The following is a 19859-nucleotide window of genomic DNA, read 5'->3' as shown; positions in this document are numbered from 1 at the left end:
AGTTTCTATGTATTTCTATGAAAAATGTCGCTAGCATCGTGCCTTCAAGCGTTTTTGTCACAATTACTATTGCCAACAGTCTAACACAATAAATTAATTTAGCGTAGTAGTATTTATTATATAATGGATATGTATGTTAGATTTAAGGTATTTGTTATATGGGCCTCTGATGCCCGAAATAAATGATTTGATTTGATATCAAAGGGTTTTCGTGGTTGGATACAGCTGTCGATCCAGGCGACACAGGAGATACAGTGATGGGAATGTGTGGTGGGCCAAAGCCCGTTAAAAAAAATAGCATCGTGTCGCTAGCTGCGGAGGGTATTTCATACACGTCGTCTGCTGCCGCTTCATGTAGACTGCTTCCAACTTGTACCTAAATACGCCAGTGGCTTGACATATTATAATATGACTTTATCGGGACCTCCCGATAAAGTCATATAATATGGCTTGACATATTATATGACTTTATCGGGAGGTCCCGATAAAGTCATATAATATGTCAAGCCATATTATATGACTTTATCGGATAATAGGTATTATAAATACGATAAATGACGTATTTATAATGCCTATTATAAATACGTCATTTGTTTAAAATTTACAGTTACTGTAAGCACACATTGACCTTCTAAAGAAAGTCATACAACTTGATTAAGTATTTAACTTTAAGAAAGTTATCCCTAATGTTATTCAAATACAGTATGTTATATTCATACATTCCTACATTTTCTGTTTACTTTCGTGTACAAATTCTCTACACGGTTATTGTTAGCACAGGCCGAAAGCAAGGCACACAATGCCTAAGTCTCACTTTAGACTGAAAAACACCCTAAAAACTTACAAAGCAAAGTGTGCACTGTTGCAAAAGGAAAGTTTATTTTTACTTCGTCAAAGGGTTTTTTTTCAGCTTCATTGTTATATAAGATGGTACCCGCAACTCCAACCGATGACAAAATTTGTTTATCGCGCGGGAACCGTACATTTTTCTTGGATAAACATAAAATTTCAACAAAATTGGTTTGGTGGTTTGAGCGTGAAGAAGTAATTAACTAACAGACACACTTTCTCAATAAATATAATATTAGTATGGGTTTTATAAGGACACGCCTTAAAAACGAAATAACACAATAATTATTATTATTTATAGTTCAAGATTTATATCATGCAATATTTTTATTACTCATTGAAATCGCAGTAAAAAATAACATTTTTAATGTAATTCAGGTATAATTACTGGCAGATAAATAATGTTTGATTATAATTATTGAAATCAATCGTCATAACAATTATTATTAAAAAAATTGATAGCTATAATAATAGTTATACCGTTGCAATTATCATACGCGTAAAATGTCATCTCTATACGTGGGAGAGCCATGCTTCGGCACGAATGGGCCGGCTTGACCGGAGAAATACCACGTCCTCACAGAAAACCGGCGTGAAACAGCGCTAGCGCTATGTTTCGCCGGGTGAGTGAGTTTACCGGAGGCCCAATCCCCTACCCTATTCCCTTCCCTACCCTCCCCTATTCGCTTCCCATCCCTACCCTCCCTTATTACCCTATTCCCTCTTAAAAGGCCGGCAACGCACCTGCAGCTCTTCTGATGCTGCAAGTGTCCATGGGCGACGGAAGTTGCTTTCCATCAGGTGACCCGTTTGTTCGTTTGCTCCCTTATTTCATATAAAAAAATCACCAGCTTTGAACGCGCACAGAGTGTCATCGACCATTATATCGAATCAACTCTAGAGTACGTTGTGTACTGCTAAATTTCTAATGTCTATAATAGATCAAAGGTTTCCAAAGTTTAGGACGCTGCAGTAATTAGCGAGGAACTAAATACAAATGTCAAAACGACATACAAAGAGTTCTATAAACAGCCTAGATATTTCAAATCTTAGAGGTTATCAGCAAGAGACTCATAAGTGCTTTTTGTCCACAGCTGCACTCGGAGTACCGCAGCACTTACCGATGGCACGAGTACAGGGAGCAGCAGCAGCAGCCGGGCGTGGTGCGGCAGCCGGCGCCCACGCCGCCCAGCGCGCTGCCCATAGCCCGTGGTGAGTCCCAAATACACACACACATGCACGCACACACAGTACAGGAAACAGGTGCAGTAGCAGCCGGGCATAGTGAGACGCGAAAACTTATAGGACCACAAGCACTGAAGCCTTACCTGTTTTAGCCGGAGTGTTACCCGTTGATCTTAAGATATCATAACAAATACTGTACTGCCTAGATTTTTACAAATCAAAACGATAAGGTTTTATCTAAGCTATAAACCATTTTCCTAAAGCTAGGTACTAGATACTCATAGCACCTAGCTTAAAGTACCCTCGAGTACAAAACTTTTATTTCTGGACGTTGAGTTTTCAATTTTGTATTTCGTATCTACCTAAATTAAGATTGGCCAAAATAATGTTAATGTACCTTAAATCTTAATAAACGAGTGATAACTGGCATGTCGGATTAAAAGGGGCCAAACTAAGCTAGGGGCCGGATTAGCGAGGGTCTACTGTAATTATATTGTATAGTTGTATATAAGATAATATCTTATATACAACTATACAATATAATTACATATATTGTATAATTATATATGTAGTATTTATATATTATAACAAAAATATCACAAACCCGTACTTTTAAGCAAACAAACGAACAAAACAACCAGACAATATCCACTACACATGCAGTTCTTTAGACTTAAACGCAACGCCTGCCTCTAAGAATGCGAAATGCTAGACAAAGATGACAATCTTAGAGGTACTACAGGAACTGCTTTACAGTAGTGACAAACACACAAATGATGACACACAGATGGAAAAAAGTATCAAAAGATACTTCTTTTCTTAAACTAGGCAATAATAATTTTAATGACCTCTGTGGCTCAGTGGTGAGCACGTTGGTAGCTCAAGCCGGGGGTCGCGGGTTCGAATCCCGCCGACGAAACAAAAAGTTTTCAAAGTTTCTGGGTCGTGGATTTGTATTAAATATGTGTATCATTTAATAAAAATCTTAAATATATGTATAATATAAAAGTATTAAATATATTTCCGTTGTCTGGTACCGGCCAGACTGACGTGGTGTGAAGCGTCCATAGATATATTTATAATAGAAAATGTGTTAAAATATATCGATATAAGCAGACGAAGCCGGAGGCAAAAGCTCACATCACTGTAAACATATTGCATAACTTAACCAAAAGTACAACTGCATAAACAACCTATTCATGGTGATTTCGTTTCAGCAACAGTCTATGACTCTATGTTGTTAAATTAATGGCTTCTCAGAGTTCAGCCAAGTCTTTTGGACGGCGGCCAATATCCACAGACTTATTGATTGTTTTGTCTTATGTTGCCATAGGGCAGGGATGGCGAGCCTTTTCGTATAATTGTTCTTCACGCCGTGTTAGTTCCCGAACCGGTGGTAATCACCATAGTTCCGACGTTCAGAGAATATTTTGTAAAAAATTAACTCTGAACAAAACTATTGGATTGATTGATACTAGCACCAACGCGCCCTTTTGGAAAACAAATTCGATACTACTTTTGTGACCATGTCACGTGCAATGGCTATGGCAGGGATGGCGAACCAATGAGTTCGCTATCTCTGCCATAGGGTCTGTTAACATTACGACGAGACGAGGCGTTGCAATGTATTTTTATTTTAGCTATTCAACATTTGAAACAGGTAGCCCAACATTACCGGTAGCAACTCTGTCAATTCATCTTGTTGAATATCTTCTTCTGTAGTGCCATATAAAGTTCAGTTTTGACGGTCATTTCACAAGCATCGCATCTATCGACGCGTTATGGTGCAATATAAGCTGACCTTTAATCTCAATCACTATCCATACTAATATTATAAATGCGAAAGTATCTCTGTCTGTCTGTCTGTCTGTCTGTCTGTCTGTCTTGCTTTCACGCCAAAACTACTGAACCGATTGCAATGAAATTTTGTATACAGTTATTCTAGAGTCTGAGAAAGGACATAGGCTACATTTTGATGTGGGAAAATATCTTATTTCCATGAAAATATCGATGAAAATGAATTCGCATTGCGCGTGGCCAGCGCTCATCCCGGGGGTCCTGGGTTCGAGTCCCGCAGGCGGAACAAAAAGTTTTCAATGTTCCTGGGTCTTGGATGTGTATTAAAATAAAATTTCAAAAATCTTAAACATATTTTATGTATAATATTATAAAAAATCCAGAAATCCAGAATCCAGAAATCCAGAAATCCAGAAATCCAGAAATCCAGAAATCTATACTAATCTATACTAATCTATACTAATATACTAATATACTAATATACTAATATACTAATTATACTAATATATTATAAATGCGAAAGTATCTCTGTCTGTCTGTCTCGCTTTCACGCCAAAACTACTGAACCGATTGTAATGAAATTGTGTACACAGATAGTCTAAAGCCTGAGAAAGGACATAGGCTACTTTTTAACTGGTAAAGGGTAAGGGAGTGAAAATGCGTAAATTTGGTCAAATTAAGTTAGTTCCAAAAACTCAACATAGATGGCACCAAGAGTCCCCTAGATCGCGCTATTGCTTGCTCATGCGTATTTCTATAAGATGTGGTACCATGTTAAGCTGAGTTTTTCGATTCTTTCGATTGTTATACACGTTATTAACTAAGAACTCACCTACCAACTTAGATTAGATATCAAATGCAAAAACAACAGCGCCAAAACTACTGAACCGATTGTAATGAAATTTTGTACACAGATAGTCTAAAGCCTGAGAAAGGGCATAGGCTACTTCTTACTGGAAAAAGGGGTTGTAAGGGGGTGTTTATGCGTAAATTTGCTCAAATTAAGTTAGTTCCAAAAACTGGAACAGATGGCGCCAAGAGTCGCCTAGGTCGCGCTATCGCTTGCTCATATGTATTTCTATAAGAGGTGGTACCATGTTGAGTTAATATTTCGATTCTTTTGATTGTTATACATGTTATTAAATAACTCACGTACCAACATAGAAATCAGAAACAACAGTCTACCAATAATAAATACTAAATAGTTTATGGCCTATGGGTATTGGCTATTGGGCAAAGCTAAAGTTGTGTAATGCATTATGCAGCTAAGTTGTGTACCGCTAAATAAGCTTTAAAAGGTATAAAAAAATTTAATTAAAAAAAATATATATATTATGTGCACACTACACGGCTGTTTTGGGTATTTTGATTTAAGGGGTACCAGGGTTTTAAAAAGCTTTTGACACCAATTTTATTGACACCGCGCGCTATAAAATGAAGTCCACGCGGACGAAGTCGCGGGCAACAGCTAGTTATATAATAATTGATAATATGGATTTACACTAATCATGGGCTATAAGCAAAGCAATTTGCTGTTAACAAGTAACTTAACAAGCAGTAACTTTTATCATTTTTTGATCTGCAATCAGGCTGAAAATATGTTCTTTTGACACTGATGACCGGTCATTGAGTTAGCGATACAAGTCAATCTTTCTTAATTGTTTTAGAAATTCGTACATTTGACCCATCTCATCTTTTCTCGTGAATCGTTATAGCGTATCGACAGCTGTGCAATATCACTTTAATTGTCGTGCGCAAGAGATAGATACAGTCAGCCATGGTTCAGATTACAATTCGTGAAAAAACCTTGAATTATTATAGCTTTTCGGGTCTAATCATTATTTATAGTCCGAGAACTCATCGTCCCCATCTTCATTCCAGGGGCTATGGAGCCGGCGATGCCGCGGCGGAAGAAGTACCCGGGCATGGCGTACAAGACGAACGAGCTGTTCGACCCCGCGCCCGCTGACGACATCCGGCCCGCGCACTCTTCCGCCTTCGACCGGGCACGAGTAAGTTCCATGAGACATGAAAAGAAATTGAACTTTATAACGCTCTAAATATAGTTCAATATAGAACGATTTACTCTTATACAGCGTGTAACAAAACTAAGTGATAATACTTTAGGGTGTGTATGATTTCCGTGTATAGAGCAAATTTTTTTTCACTTGTCTATGGGAAAACTCGTGATGCTGGGGCGGTTGCCCATACAAATCGCAAAAAAAAATTGGTTTTTCAGCGCCGCGCTGCTAATTTCACAGTGAATTTCTACAAGGAACACATACACAGCACACATCCTTGAATATTATCAGTTTTGTTAGATCCTGTATACTTCACGGCTTAAATATGGCTGTAGACAGCCATAGAAATGTGGCTAGGGCCTAGGGCAATAAAAATTGTATGACTGACCCAAGTATACAACTAGACGTAAGCTTTGGTATGCAATTCCTGGAACTATTTTTTGATTCAATTACGATTTTTTATTATTCGTAAATGTTGTAAACTAGTTAAGCGTTTCATTACCAACAGCGTCGTAAAGGATAATGCAGCGCCGTATCACATTTTCTTGTTATTGTAAAAATGTTATATTCACGGTAAGTATGTACTATCAGAGAAGTTGATTCCTGTGCAAATCGGGGACCTAAGTAGTTTGGTTGCGTTACGTCAAACCCAGCTGACAGATCACAATTAACATTGAATTGACATATTCGACCAAATGACGTTGGTCTGTCAATTGCATAGGAATCAACTTCCCCGATGGTACATTAAAATATGAAACATGATATGTAGTGAACTAAGTAAAGGTCTGACATCACTTATATTTATATTCACATAACCTTGAGTAACGCGTTCTGTTTAATTACTTTGAATAATATTAAAATTAAGACAATGTAACATACCGACCAAATACTCTGTACCGAATAAAAACCAATTTTAATAAAGGTGATGATAATCAAGATAATGATAATAATGTTGATGATTCTGATGGTAACAATAATTATTATGTATGTTTGTTATAGAGTGCCCAAAGGAACGAAACGGATCGCGCTGGACGGCGGAGTAAATCTGAGGGCCCACGCCAGCCGCGATGGACCGACACGGTAGAGCCTAAGGTAAAAAGTCTTGAGATTATTCAGATCTCTTTAACGCTTTTGATAAAATTCAACATAATATTGATTAGAAGAAATCAATGAAAGAGTTAAAATAGACTGAAAATCGATAAGTCTAAAACCTTTATAAAATATATTTTAATCATAATATCTGAATGAAAACTAAAATTGCAGTAACATTCAAGGAATACAAATAGGAGATCCACAAGCATAAACTTTTGGCCCGATCTATTTTCTCGTCTTAGCTTTTGCCACATTTTTCTCCAACATGTAATAATATGGATTAATATATTTTGGCTAGCGTCTAGTTCTTAACCCAATTCGTGCGTATCGATGACCTAATACTAGGTCACGAGACAATCTAGATTCATGCATTCTTTCACATTTTATATACCGAACAATATTAAAGCGTTGCCTTTATAAGGCAACGCTAAGATAAACTTTTCTTATTGTAATGTTAATAATTTACAATTTTACCACAAATTTATCTTCTTCGCAGGCAACGACCGCACTCGGTGAGGTGCTAGCTGCCAAAGAACCAGAGTCAGCCAGCACGGAGTATCAGAACCAGTTCGCCTGGCCCAAAGACACCACCGACTCCGTGCCGAGGAAGAGCATTTCGATGGGTGCGCTGAAGAAGGCTGCAGTGGCTGAAGGTAATAAATTGAGGCGGTCAACAAAAAAGAAAATCCTATAAAGAAAGAAAAGAAACAAAAAGAAAACGCACATTTTATCATATACTTACGGTAGAATGTGGTAGAAACACTAAAAAGTAGAAATGTAATGTTATTCAATTCTTGTTTTTATATAAATAATAAAAAAGTTAGGATTCAAATAAAAGTAATGAACGGTACAGTAAAAGTCTTTTGGTCTTACTACAAAAGATTTAAAAGCTGTTGAACATTTAAAAAAAAAAAAACAGTACATACGTCCTGATCTATAGATGTTTAAATCTTTCGTGGTAAAACTGTTAGTTTTTTCCTGTGAATAACATTAAAACTAATTTTAAAATGAAATTAATGTAAATACTATAGCTGCAAATAACACAACAATATCAGCAACATCTGAAAAGCCTATTGAGATGTGACTCGCCGTAACTTTCAGGATCTGTAGAAGCAGAGCCTCTCATGAACCATGTGGATGGAGACCACGATGATGGTCACAAGAAGTACATTGAGGACTATCTGTGGAACGGTCAGAAACCAGGCGTGCAGAGGTGAGTACTGTAAATACTCTTGATGTATAAACCTGTTTTACAACTGCTGTATTGCATAGAGATAAACTGATAAAAGATAACATAGATAAATAGATCGTAGATTGCACTGTGCACTTACTTGTATATACGTGTATAACAATGTCCAACGTCCATGTCAGCACACCCACAAATGCAAATTGCAAAATGCATAAATAGTAAAGTAAAATAAGATAAACAGATAAAGATAATGACGACATAAACGATATGGCAGTTGTAAAACAAACACACCAATTTAAAATTCAAACCAACGTCTTTAAGATCTTGATTCTTAAAGAATTTGGTTCTGGCTTTTAGCTTATTAAATTTTCCATTCAAGCTTTTTATTAACAAAGATTGTTTCTTTTCTTATTCTTTGCTTGCATGCATCAAAGATTAAGAAAGCAGAGGAGCAGTCGTTCGTTTGCTTCGCTTCCGCTAAGCAGCTTCGCAGCTCATTCCACTCTCACAAAATCCGTGATATTCCGGACGATAATGTAAATAGTGTTAACGAGGGATAATTTCAGGTGAAGAAGTGCAGGAAAAGATATCGACATTGCCTAATGCTTTCAATATTTTCTATTCTCTTGTTTTTTCTGTAAACGCAAAGGGAACTTGCACCTGCATAGACACTAATAAGAAGTTGTTCTTGGTTGATCCGATTTCAGTTCAGGGTTTTGCCAACGATCAGTTCTTTTAATTAATTTGTGCAGTTTGTTAATTGTGGTGATCGCTATAGTTGGGCTACCGTCTAAGAAAAGAGGTGGCTTAGCGGCCATCGCGAGTAGTCCGGGTGCGAGCTCCCTCTGCGTGTGTTCTGCCCTGTGTAATCTCTGTCACTGTGGGTACGCAGAACAAGTCTAAATTTCGTTTTTGGTATTTGCTTCCATCTCAATCCTCACGGTGGCGGTCTCCAGCCTCTAGGCCGAGTAGATTTAGTCGAAACTATTAGTTCGGAATGTCATTCGATAGTAATTCTTTCTCAATGTGTCCTGCACCTCGATGTGAACGTTGAACAAATTATTGTTAGATTGTATGTCGTTGTTTCACCTGACACCCGGTCTCTCGGACATCGACACATTGCGAGCTTGTCAATTATTTGAGCATGTACTAACCTAGCCCGCGCGTTTACTTTGCGCATTCATGGTACCGGCCAGGCGTCTCACTTGAAATGGAATTTTGCAGAAAATCGACGTTCCGTAGCGCGCTATCGGCCCTCATATACAACGGCGAGGATCGGTCCAAAGATAATAGGAAACGTTACAAAAGCGAGTACAAAAAGAAATTTAGACCGTTCTCACAGTACATGTACGAGGCGTCTAAAGGGAAATTTACGAAATGCAGGGGGAAAGGGAAGTCGAATGAGGAGGCGAGCGAGAGGTTGGTGGGGGCGGGGACGGAGGGGGGGCCGGCGAGGGCAGGGGGCGCGGAGGACTCGGCCAGCACGCTGCGCGCCGCCGGCCTACAGCCGCTGGGCCTGGCGCAGGGCGATTCCTGGTACCGCGAGGTGCTGGACCTGCGCAAGCGCGCCGGCGAGTACAAGGTCTGCGCACACACCGCGGCACACGCGTACCGCAGATCCGAGGATAAGGGACACGGGGCGCATATTATGGGGATGAATGATTACTCGGTTTTTCGATGCTTTAATTAAGTTCAAAGATGACGTAATCCCTTGACTCGAGAGTGTCCTTCCGTGGCTGCATTTTACTGACCATACATTTAATTACATACATAAGTCCCTTATTTTCAGATCTGATATTTTAATTATTTTATTATTAGGCATCTAAAATTGTTAAAATTTCGTTACGTTATTGTGAAAACTCGTATGCAGAAACTTTATGCAGCGTCTGGTGGATTTGGGAAATGTACCAATTATGTGAAGTAACACGGCACATACTCATAAAAATCATGCTATTATAGCATTCATCTTTATGATGAACCCAGACGTAATACAGAAATATGTGCAAACAATCAAGAAGAATGTTCGTAAAAATTGCTCAATCTTAAATGAATTGTGTAGACTTAATGGAATGCAATTATTGTGCGAAGTTTGCACAATAGTAGTTACACGGCTCGCCGATCCTAAATATTGTGCAAACTAGAATCTATTGCGCAGTCGTACGAAATTGCACAAATCGGCGATCGTAGAAACTGTGCAAAATAGAATGTCACGTGATTCGTTTGCACTTCCGTATTACGTGTGGGTGACGCGTATGTCGTCTGTCCAGTACCGCGGCTGGGGCACGGAGCTGGCGCCGGAGCACATCACGCAGCTTTACAATAAGCAGATCGAGCTCTGGTACCAGGTCTCGCGGCGCTCATCGCTGTCGGCGCTCGCGCTCGCTTCCACCAACCACAAGTAAGTGCACGGCGCGCTCGAAGGACCAAGCACTGTAGTTTAGGTACTAGAATTTTTAAGCATTTTTAGATACTACATGCGGTTAACAAAACCGTTTCTATTTTGATTAATTATTATCTTATTTTTTGCGTTTTTTGGAAAAGTAGAATTTTGCATTTGGCAAGATTCTCTAAACACTCACTTGGATCTGGGTCGTTGCTTTGTCTTTATCATGTCTTCTGTTTCATACAGTACGAAGAAAGAGAGACCATAATATTTGATATACGTTTTAAGTGGCCGAAGCGTGGAACAAATAATTTTTATTACTTGTCTAGTATAAAGTCCAGTATAAACTTGGCTTAGCTTTAATGGTCCTTCGAGAGTGCTATACTTTAGAGATAAGTATGTCCAAATGGCTCCAGCAGAGAATGCTTTGCCAATGAACCGAAAGCTATGCAATTTAGTTATCATTAGTTAGCTAAAAACTTGCTTGAACCACGCGAATGTGAAACCCATAGATTATTTTGAGTATAGTTGGCACAAAAGGTACATGCGGAACTCAGTCAATATTGTACTTTTGCCACAGTCACAATGTAAATGCATACGTGCCGTCGCACTCACACATTGGCGAGATTTGAGATAACTTTAAGTTGCAAAAAAACAGTATCACGTCGCACGCGCGTTAAGTTTATCTGGCTTGCCCAATGCCCATTGCCCAAGCCTTATTTCAAAAGTGCAGTTATTTTTATAGACTTTATTTTTATAATGTGACACTATATATTCTCACAAATTTGCCCCAACTGTTAACTACATTTTCAGCACAGAAAAACTAAGAAAAGAATGATAAAGAATTAAAGATGCTCTTTGGATTTCCAGGGCGTTGCCTCGTGACGAGAAGGACGGTAAGGAGTCCAGGAACCACTCCCCGAAGAAGTTCCGGTCGTTCCGCTCGGCGCCGCACCAGTCCATCCACGCCAAGCTGCAGGAGACCAAGGCCCTGGAGCGCTCCCCGCACAAGACGTCGCCGCAGAAGCAGAGGAAGAAGCTGCAGGGGCACAGCTTCGACGAGGGTGCTAATCAGGAAGGTGGGAGAATCTTTCATTTTGTTAACAAAAGTAAGGTGTAAGTGACAATAGTACTTAAGGGTGTGTATGTGTTCTCTATATAGATTTTAATGTAAAACAAAGATTTTTATCTTTCATTTTGTTAACAAAAGTAAGGTGTAAGTGACAATACTTAAGGGTGTGTATGTGTTCTCTATATAGATTTTAATGTAAAAGTAGCAGCGCTGAAAGAGCAATTTGTATGTGCAAGCGCCCCAGCGCGATAATTTTGCCCGCACAGTTTACTCTATACAAGGAACTTATACACGCCCTAATTAATTATCACTTAGTTTTGTTACACCCTGTACAGTGAGCTCCTTGGCAATCGCTGCAAATATTTTCGTAAAATTTATTTTTTGGTTAAATTCCCGGATGTTTTGGGCATTTATAGACATTTGGCCTATATCTGATTCCAGGTGCTAAGACAGAGGGGGCGTTCAAGTCACCTCGCCGCCGCCCCCGCTCCGCCGACCCCGCCCCCGCGCCCGCCCGCCACATGGTCAACGGCCACGAGCCCAGCCCGCGCCCCGCTAAACCTACTGGTATGTGATATGTGTTATAGTTGTTACGTTAATTGGATATTGGTTGTTGTAATAACATTGTATGCTCAATGTGATGACTGGTACTAAATCTTAATAGAACAACCTTTGAAATGTATCACTAATTAAGGTTAAAATAAATTAGATATTATAACTAATTATAAGTAAACTCTAATAAAAGGCTAAATAGAAATAAAGTTGCTAACTTTAGAAAAAGCGAGTAAAAAAATAACGTAGCGAAGAAACAATACAGTTGAAATTACCTACCAGTGCTACTGGACTTCGTAGCAGCGCTACCGAACTACGTAGCAGTGCTACTGAGACTACGTAGCAGTACTACTGGGAGTGCGTAGCAGCGCTACTGAACTTCGTAGCAGTGCTACCGAACTACGTAGCAGTGCTACTGAGACTACGTAGCAGTACTACTGGGAGTGCGTAGAAGTGCTACTGAACTTCGTAGCAGTGCTACCGAACTACTTAGCAGTGCTACTGGAATTTGTGGCAGTGCTCCTGTAGTGCTAGCACGGCGACCAGCGGAAATGCGAAAGTATGGAGAAACTGTGGAAATAAACCTAAGGTGCCGTTCCGATCTTTTTTCGTTCCGAAAAATTCAATTAAAATGCCACTTTATGACAGACTATAGTCACAAACTGTGGAGATAAACTTAAGGTGCCGTTCCGATCTTTTTTAGTTCCGAATAATTCAATTAAAAAGCCACTTTATGACAGACTATAGTTCTAAAAATTCAAATAATATCCTACATTATGACATATACTATAGTGTGTCATAAAGTGGCATTTTAATTGAATTTTTCGGAACGAAAAAAGATCGGAACGGCACCTTAGGTTTATTTCCACAGTTTGTCCATACTTTCGCATTTCCGCTGGTCGCCGTGCTAACACTACTGGAAGTGCGTAGCGGTGCTACTGAGACTTCGTAGCAGTCCACTAAGACTACGTAGCAGTGCTACAGGACTTCGTATTCGAAGCGACAATAACATTATTTTATTAACTTCTAACAACACATCTTAAACCCAATTACATATTTCATTGTTAAGTTAATAGTCGTATATGGCGCATGCTCTAAATTGTTGTCTCTTTCAGGCATGCCAGTGTCTTACTATGTTTCTCTAGAATACTATCAAATGTTTTACTCTCAAATCCAATGTATCACTCCGAACTCATTACCGAGTGCTAATGTCAAGTGATACATTGGATATTTCAGCAACAGTACGCATTTGAATCTGTTCATTTTATCGTACTATGCTTCGTTGATATTCATTTTGATGATGATCTAAATGAAAATTAAACTCAGAATAGTCCGCTATAATACTATCAATTTATAATTCACTTATTTACCTCGCGTAATATAGGGTGTAACAAAACTAAGTCATAATACTTAAGGGTATGTATGGGTATCCTATTATATGTATAGACTTCGTTGTGAAAGTAGCAGCGCTGAAAGAGTAACTCTTTTTACTTTTATATGGGTAAAGTCATGACGCAGGGGCGCTTGCCCATACAAATCTCCAAAAAAAAATTGATCTTTCAGCGCTGCTACTTTCACAATGAACTTTTTACAAGGGACACATACAAACCCTAAAGTATTATCCTAAGTTTTGTTACACCTTGTATTATATATTGGCTTGACAATTTCGTCGAGTTACATTAATCATATTACATTTAGATCAACATTAGAGAACGGAGTACCTATGAGTCTGAAATGTGTGCTAGAATCTTCTAGACTTTTAGAGCTAGTCCCTGTCCTATAGCGTAATTTTTCCTGTAGGTTTGCCGTTAGCTAGGGGCAGTAGTAATAGAGTTAGGGGCGCGCGCGGCGGGCGATCACCGGCGACGACGCGCGACCGCAGCCGCAGCGTCACGAAGGGAACCGGTGCGTAAGGGGTTGCGTCGACGAGCGAGCTTTACCCGTACCTGGTTACTTGTACTTGGTTACTTGTACCTGGTTACCTTTACCTGTTTACCTGTTTACCTGTACCTGGTTACCTGTACCTGGTAACCAGGTACAGGTGCTTCGTAGAGTCGTTTTTCGCATAACACGTTTGTATACCGCGTGGCAGTAGCACCTAATTTTACTGAGTGTGTGTGTGTGTGTGTGTGTGTGTGTTTATAAGGTATTTCCCCCTTTTACCGTTGTTATTAAATAATGTAAAATATGTTGCCTTAAAATACTATGACTTTGGCAAAAAGACTTAATTCAATTTATTAAAATGTGAACGTATTGTCGGTGTCTTAGACTAATGAGACCTATTACCAGGTTACTAATGTTTGGTCTTACCTTAACCTGGTTACCGATGCCTCGTTTTACCTGTACCTGACTTGCATAACTTCTACATACAAAATTTTATCATCCATAAAAACTTCCCTTCAAAATTACATGTTATGCGAAAAACGGAGATTGAACCGTTTGAAACGTAGTGTGTTCAGTGTTAGTTCTAGAGTTAGTTGGCTTTGTATCGGCGTCTACGCAACTCAGTGTGAGCACCGACGAGTGGCTGTTTGTCCGTTTGATTCACATGCACTATCTCAGAAACTTGTGCTGAGATAAAAAACACCAGGTTTATTTTTTTACACGAAGAAAGATACCTACAGTGAAATTCCGTGTTCTTTTAAATGAAGAAATGTCCATTTTAAAAAAATAGTTTTCGCAAACCACGATTGGATTTCTGCACTTGTTTTTGCATAGAACGAATTGGCTTTAAGTGTTATTTTGTTTTAGAATTAGACTTTTTTGTTTTACAAAATTTACACACCATACCATTTTTTTTTTTTCAAATTTTTGTATACTTATTTAACACAAAATTCTTTACACAATAAAAGTTTTACTGAATACATGAATTTATTGATTTTTAAAATAAAAATATAACTCCTAAAATTAATTTACGGTAAGAAGAAAAGAATGAATAAATATCCAGTTAAATTACTACTGTTACAGTTAATATACTACTGGTAAAGATTAAACCTAGTAAAGTACTTTTAAATTAAAAAAATATGACATAACCTATCAAAAATGTCATTTCCTCTAAATGAAAAAAAAAAAACAACGCCCTTACTTACTTATTTACATCGGAAAATTACAGAGGACGAGATAGTCCCGTCTCTTCGCAGCGCGTCCGTGGCCAAGGACCACTTCTTCGACGACTCGCCCGTGGTCAAGTCTCCGCCGGAGCCCACCCGGGTGAAGTCGCCGGAGCAGCTCAACATGCGCTCGCCGGACCCCGTCAACTGGACCGTGCCGCTCGACACCGGCAAGACCTTCACCGTCACGCAGAACGTCAAAAGCGGTGAGTGCAGCCTACTAAGCAGACTGGCAGCCAACATTATCAAGTTGAGCTAGGCTAACGAATTCAAATTCCGAACGCGCGCCAAATGTCACTTTGAATACGTCAAGTTGACATTTGACAGGTCTGATTTTTCTAAACGCCAAATGTCAAATTTGAATTCAAAGTGACATTCGACGCGTTCCAAATGTTGCCAGTAGGTGAATTGCGGTATTTTTATGTAGAAAATACGAACAAAATGTATATTTGTTACGTTGGCTTTGGAGTATCTTTTTCATTTCATTTTCGGTGATGGCGTGCACAACAGACTCGCATGACATATACGGCACTTTCTTTTTGAATTTTAACAAAATTTAGCAGACAAATCTGCTTTTCTATTGTAAAATATTAAATCATTTTTATAAACATTGAAACTTGGTGATGCACAAAACATTCATTCCAATTATTTTATATTATTAATTATTAATACCTACATTTGAAATGAAAGTTTCTTAGGAAATTTAAGTTAAATTATTAATTACAATATTGAGTCACTCATATAAAATATATCTTTATGTGACTTTATGCAGTAAAACTTTGTTGTGAATCTCAAAATTTGGGACCACCACACAAAAATAATTATTTATATACGACGTAGTACATATTATAATAATTAGCAACCTGTATTTATTTATATTAAAAATATTCTTAGAATTTTTTAATTACATAAATAAATTGCTTGAACAAGATACTCTACGTAGGTAGACTTATTTATAAAATTTATAGATTGTTATTCGGAGTACTACCAGCTACTTAATTATTATAAAAAGTATTAGGTATACGTGCCAAATATAATCATTTGATGATTTAGAAATGATTATATTTACAAACTACATCAAAACCTCGTGTCATGAACCTAATAATATACGCAGCTATAAAATTTTGTCTTTTTATAATAAAAATTAAGACGAGCTTAGCTATTTTTAATAAAACTTAAATTTTGATATTTGCAAATGGCTGCGCTTATTATTTTTTAAGAATATTTGCTTTAAAATTTAGGTAGGCTAGTGGCTACAAGGAGTCATTTCTACCATTTCTAATGTAACGAAGTGTGAATAGTAGTCCACAGTAAACTGTAGAAGCTTGCAACACTGACACTATACAACACAATAAAATCATGTACAATACGAGTAAAAAAGTGGTACACTCATTAAAATATCGTTCTTTTGTTCGCATACATTTTGTTCTGTTGTGTTCATCTGTTAATTTTCTATGTGCTCCGAGGTCACACAAATGGAAGCCTTACTTTAGAATAATTTAAAAACCTGTTGCTACATTAATTTCTGATCAATTTACAGTACCTAACTTCTATTAATTTCTTGTGTTTTATTTGTATTACTTAGTCGCCTTCTGAGATTTCTTTGCGATCACTCCTGATTTTCCGTCGGAAACTAATCTAGCAGCACGACATTTCTGTGGACCTCCTCGTCAGTAGCGGTAGCCGTGTCACTTCATCTGCCATACAAGTCACTCACCATATTTCAGATGACAGCATTAAGCGCCCTAGCTCTGAGTTTAAGAGCGCCTCGGTGGCCGAGGAGGTCGCCGCGAAGCCGGCAGGTACGCCGCCCACCGCGCTCGCCTAGCTCATCGGCCATACACGTTTTAATGAGTGTGACAAACAGACATGCGACAGTGAGCCCTACCCCCCGGACCCCCCGGGCGAGCTCCCCTAGGGGTCACTGCCTCATAAGCACGACACACAATCGACACCAGAAAATATATAATCTGTTTTATATTATTATATTTATTGAATAGTTCATGATTAAATTGTGTTAATCCAATAATTGAGATGCTTTTATTTATTTTGACCGTACTCCGCTGAGACGTCGACCACGTATGTATCCACTTGTCTCTGTGTGTGTCTGTTTCGATGTTTGCGTACACTTCCACTGTTCGGCACCCTATATCTTGCCATGCCATAACATTCAATTTTGCATGCCCGCCCCTATACTAGCGAGGTGCCGCCGACTCGGAAAGGTGGCTAAGCTTCGTACCTCATTAACCATGAATAGCTTACAGAGCTAGAAAAAATATATAATAAGAGATGCATGTGATATACAAATATTTTTCCTATAGCTTGGTTTCAGAGAATGGTTTTTCGTCTTCTGAAAGGGGCATGTTGACATTATTACCTTTGTAATCGTATTTAATAAAGTTATATAGTAATATTTATTAACTGAAATTATTTACATACACGTTAGTGCAGATTGTACATAGTAGAATCCTTTTTACTTTTATACAACTATCATAATAAGATGCACACGTGCACAGAAATTTAAATAACCTCACGTGGAGCAAATTTCAAACATACTAATTATGTTTAACTTACCAATTATGTTTAAACACCGTTCTATCGACTTCATATTAGATATACAATTTACTTTTAACAAAACTTTTACATATTTTCCTGTTACCTATTAGTATTTTAGAATATTATGCATGTAACATTTCTCTTTTAACAATAAATTAGACTGTATTATATAACTTAATAAAATGGCATGTAAAATGAATTGACAAAATGGAAATTTAATATAAAAATAAAATATTAATGTAAAATGTAAGAATCAAAACTGAAACAAAAGTTAAAAGTATTAACTTTAAATAGAAGATACTTTTTTTGGACTAGAGTGTACGAACATAAAACATTAGTGGTAATCCAACACTCCAGTTCAAGTGTTAGATGAACTAAGGTTTAAACGTTTACTAGATGTTACTTTAGGCGCTTACTTCTAGTTGCTTCGTTTCTTTGTAAAGCTACTCATCTAACACCATAGAATAAATAAGTGTAACCTTTTCAGAGATCGCCCCGATCCACCACCAGCAAATGTCCCCAATACGATCGCTGAAAAAGAGCGAATCGCCGACCAGCCTGAGCAAGCGCACGGACAAGACACCGACCACGCCCGTCAGCCTGACGCCAATCGATGAGACCAAGGCGCTCGACCTCAACAAGGTCAACGGGCTGAACGGCATCAGCCCCCACTCCACCCCGGAGTCGCCCACGCTGGAGGTGGTCAAGAAGTCTACGGAGGCGACCCAGGTCGCCCCCGGGGTGGTGGACACCACCGTCGTCAACGAACCCAGTACTGGCATCACGGCCGCTGAAGTTCTCGACCGAGCTCGCACGAGATTCGACAAATTCTGGGGGAAGAAGGAGGATGACGTGTAAACGCGACGTTTCTTCTGACAGCGCCATCTAGCGTTCGCAGACGGAGCTTCAAGCTGTATTGTGATCAGTACCGCGAGGCTGTTCCTATCGCAGTAGCATAAAACTATAATAGCTTCGCTTCGAAACGACGAATTGTAATATGTTTAATTGAAGAATTCATTTTCATGAGGTGGCTTGTGAAATGTAGTTCGTACGGCTAGAGATAGATCGAAATGGATAAGGTCCGTGCTATATTAATTTCTTGCCCCGTCAATTTACAGACAACCATGTTCCATAATCCATAGTCCATAAGCTTTACCGTAAGAATCTTTTCTGCCCATTTCATTCTATGATTTCTACGAGTAGTACCCATAAAATACCTTCCGAGAGTTAATGAGTAGTACCTCACACTAAGTACCTACAGTATCTAAGGAAACAGATATTTTATGGAGTACTTTACAAATTTTCTATTTTTGTAGCTTTCTATAATAATCTTGCTTCTTTACCGTCTGTCTTTCCGTCCACATAGCCATGGCCATCGCGAGCTTACATTTGCCATCTTTCTTAACGCAATTAAACAAATTTACAAAGCATTTTACTAGTTAGCGATAAAACGTGTTACGTTTAAATAGTTTAATCATTAATATATTGGTAGCCATAGTTATTGCGACGGTGTAAATTTTTATACAAGGTGCTTAAAAGCGTATACGGTATAAAATGCTTAAAACCGTCCGTTAGCAGTTTTTTTGTAGATTAGAGACTGGCAACACACTTATTATTTTTTTTCTTTTTTAAATAGTAAAAACTAAAGAAATGTTATGTTTTCAAATTTCGAAATATTTTTTTTCTGCTTTAATCGTGCTTTAACACGCATTCATTAAAAAATCGTAATTATTCAAAACGTGAATGATTTTAATTTTATGAAAATAATTTGCATTTAAATAATTTCTTAAGACCGACATTGTATTTATAAATTGTAATTTGTTACTTTAAATTATGAAAATGCTACGCTATATAATACCATAATATATACCTACCTAAAGACATTTTGGGCATTGAAGAGCTATAAAAACTTTCTCTTTGTGTAAGCTATATTATATTATTAAACTCTACTCTCTAATAAAACTAGTAAGACTTTGTTGCAAATTAAATATTAATAAAAAACGTTACAATAATTTCAACGTTATAATTAGATGTAATTTGATTTATATTTAAA

The 19859-nt window shown here is 38.1% G+C and overlaps 1 protein-coding gene across 6 annotated transcripts in view; it reads left to right on the top strand.

The window, feature by feature from the left end:
• The window catches only part of LOC121736877 (serine/arginine repetitive matrix protein 1), a 66035-nt gene extending 46503 nt beyond the window's left edge, over positions 1 to 19532 (top strand). For 2 of the 6 annotated variants that reach the window (XM_042128353.1, XM_042128352.1), the window contains exons 3-13: positions 1944 to 2061; positions 5713 to 5843; positions 6852 to 6944; positions 7441 to 7597; positions 8046 to 8157; positions 9358 to 9715; positions 10401 to 10531; positions 11387 to 11595; positions 12030 to 12155; positions 15253 to 15456; positions 18294 to 19531. In XM_042128353.1, the coding sequence (XP_041984287.1) occupies positions 1944 to 2061; positions 5713 to 5843; positions 6852 to 6944; positions 7441 to 7597; positions 8046 to 8157; positions 9358 to 9715; positions 10401 to 10531; positions 11387 to 11595; positions 12030 to 12155; positions 15253 to 15456; positions 18294 to 18664 (2010 nt within the window). In that variant the 3' untranslated portion in view covers positions 18665 to 19531. Of the gene's footprint in view, positions 1 to 1943; positions 2062 to 5712; positions 5844 to 6851; positions 6945 to 7440; positions 7598 to 8045; positions 8158 to 9357; positions 9716 to 10400; positions 10532 to 11386; positions 11596 to 12029; positions 12156 to 15252; positions 15457 to 16977; positions 17280 to 18293 lie in introns of those variants that run through there. The other 4 variants (XM_042128355.1, XM_042128354.1, XM_042128356.1 and 1 more) reach the window with 4 other exon arrangements.
• The last annotated feature ends 327 nt before the right edge of the window (positions 19533 to 19859 follow it).

The sequence above is a fragment of the Aricia agestis genome, chromosome 19, assembly GCF_905147365.1.
Source record: "Aricia agestis chromosome 19, ilAriAges1.1, whole genome shotgun sequence".
Classification (NCBI taxonomy): domain Eukaryota; kingdom Metazoa; phylum Arthropoda; class Insecta; order Lepidoptera; family Lycaenidae; genus Aricia; species Aricia agestis.
The sequence above is the reverse complement of the archived record's forward strand: the minus strand, read 5'-3'. Positions and strand labels throughout refer to the sequence as shown.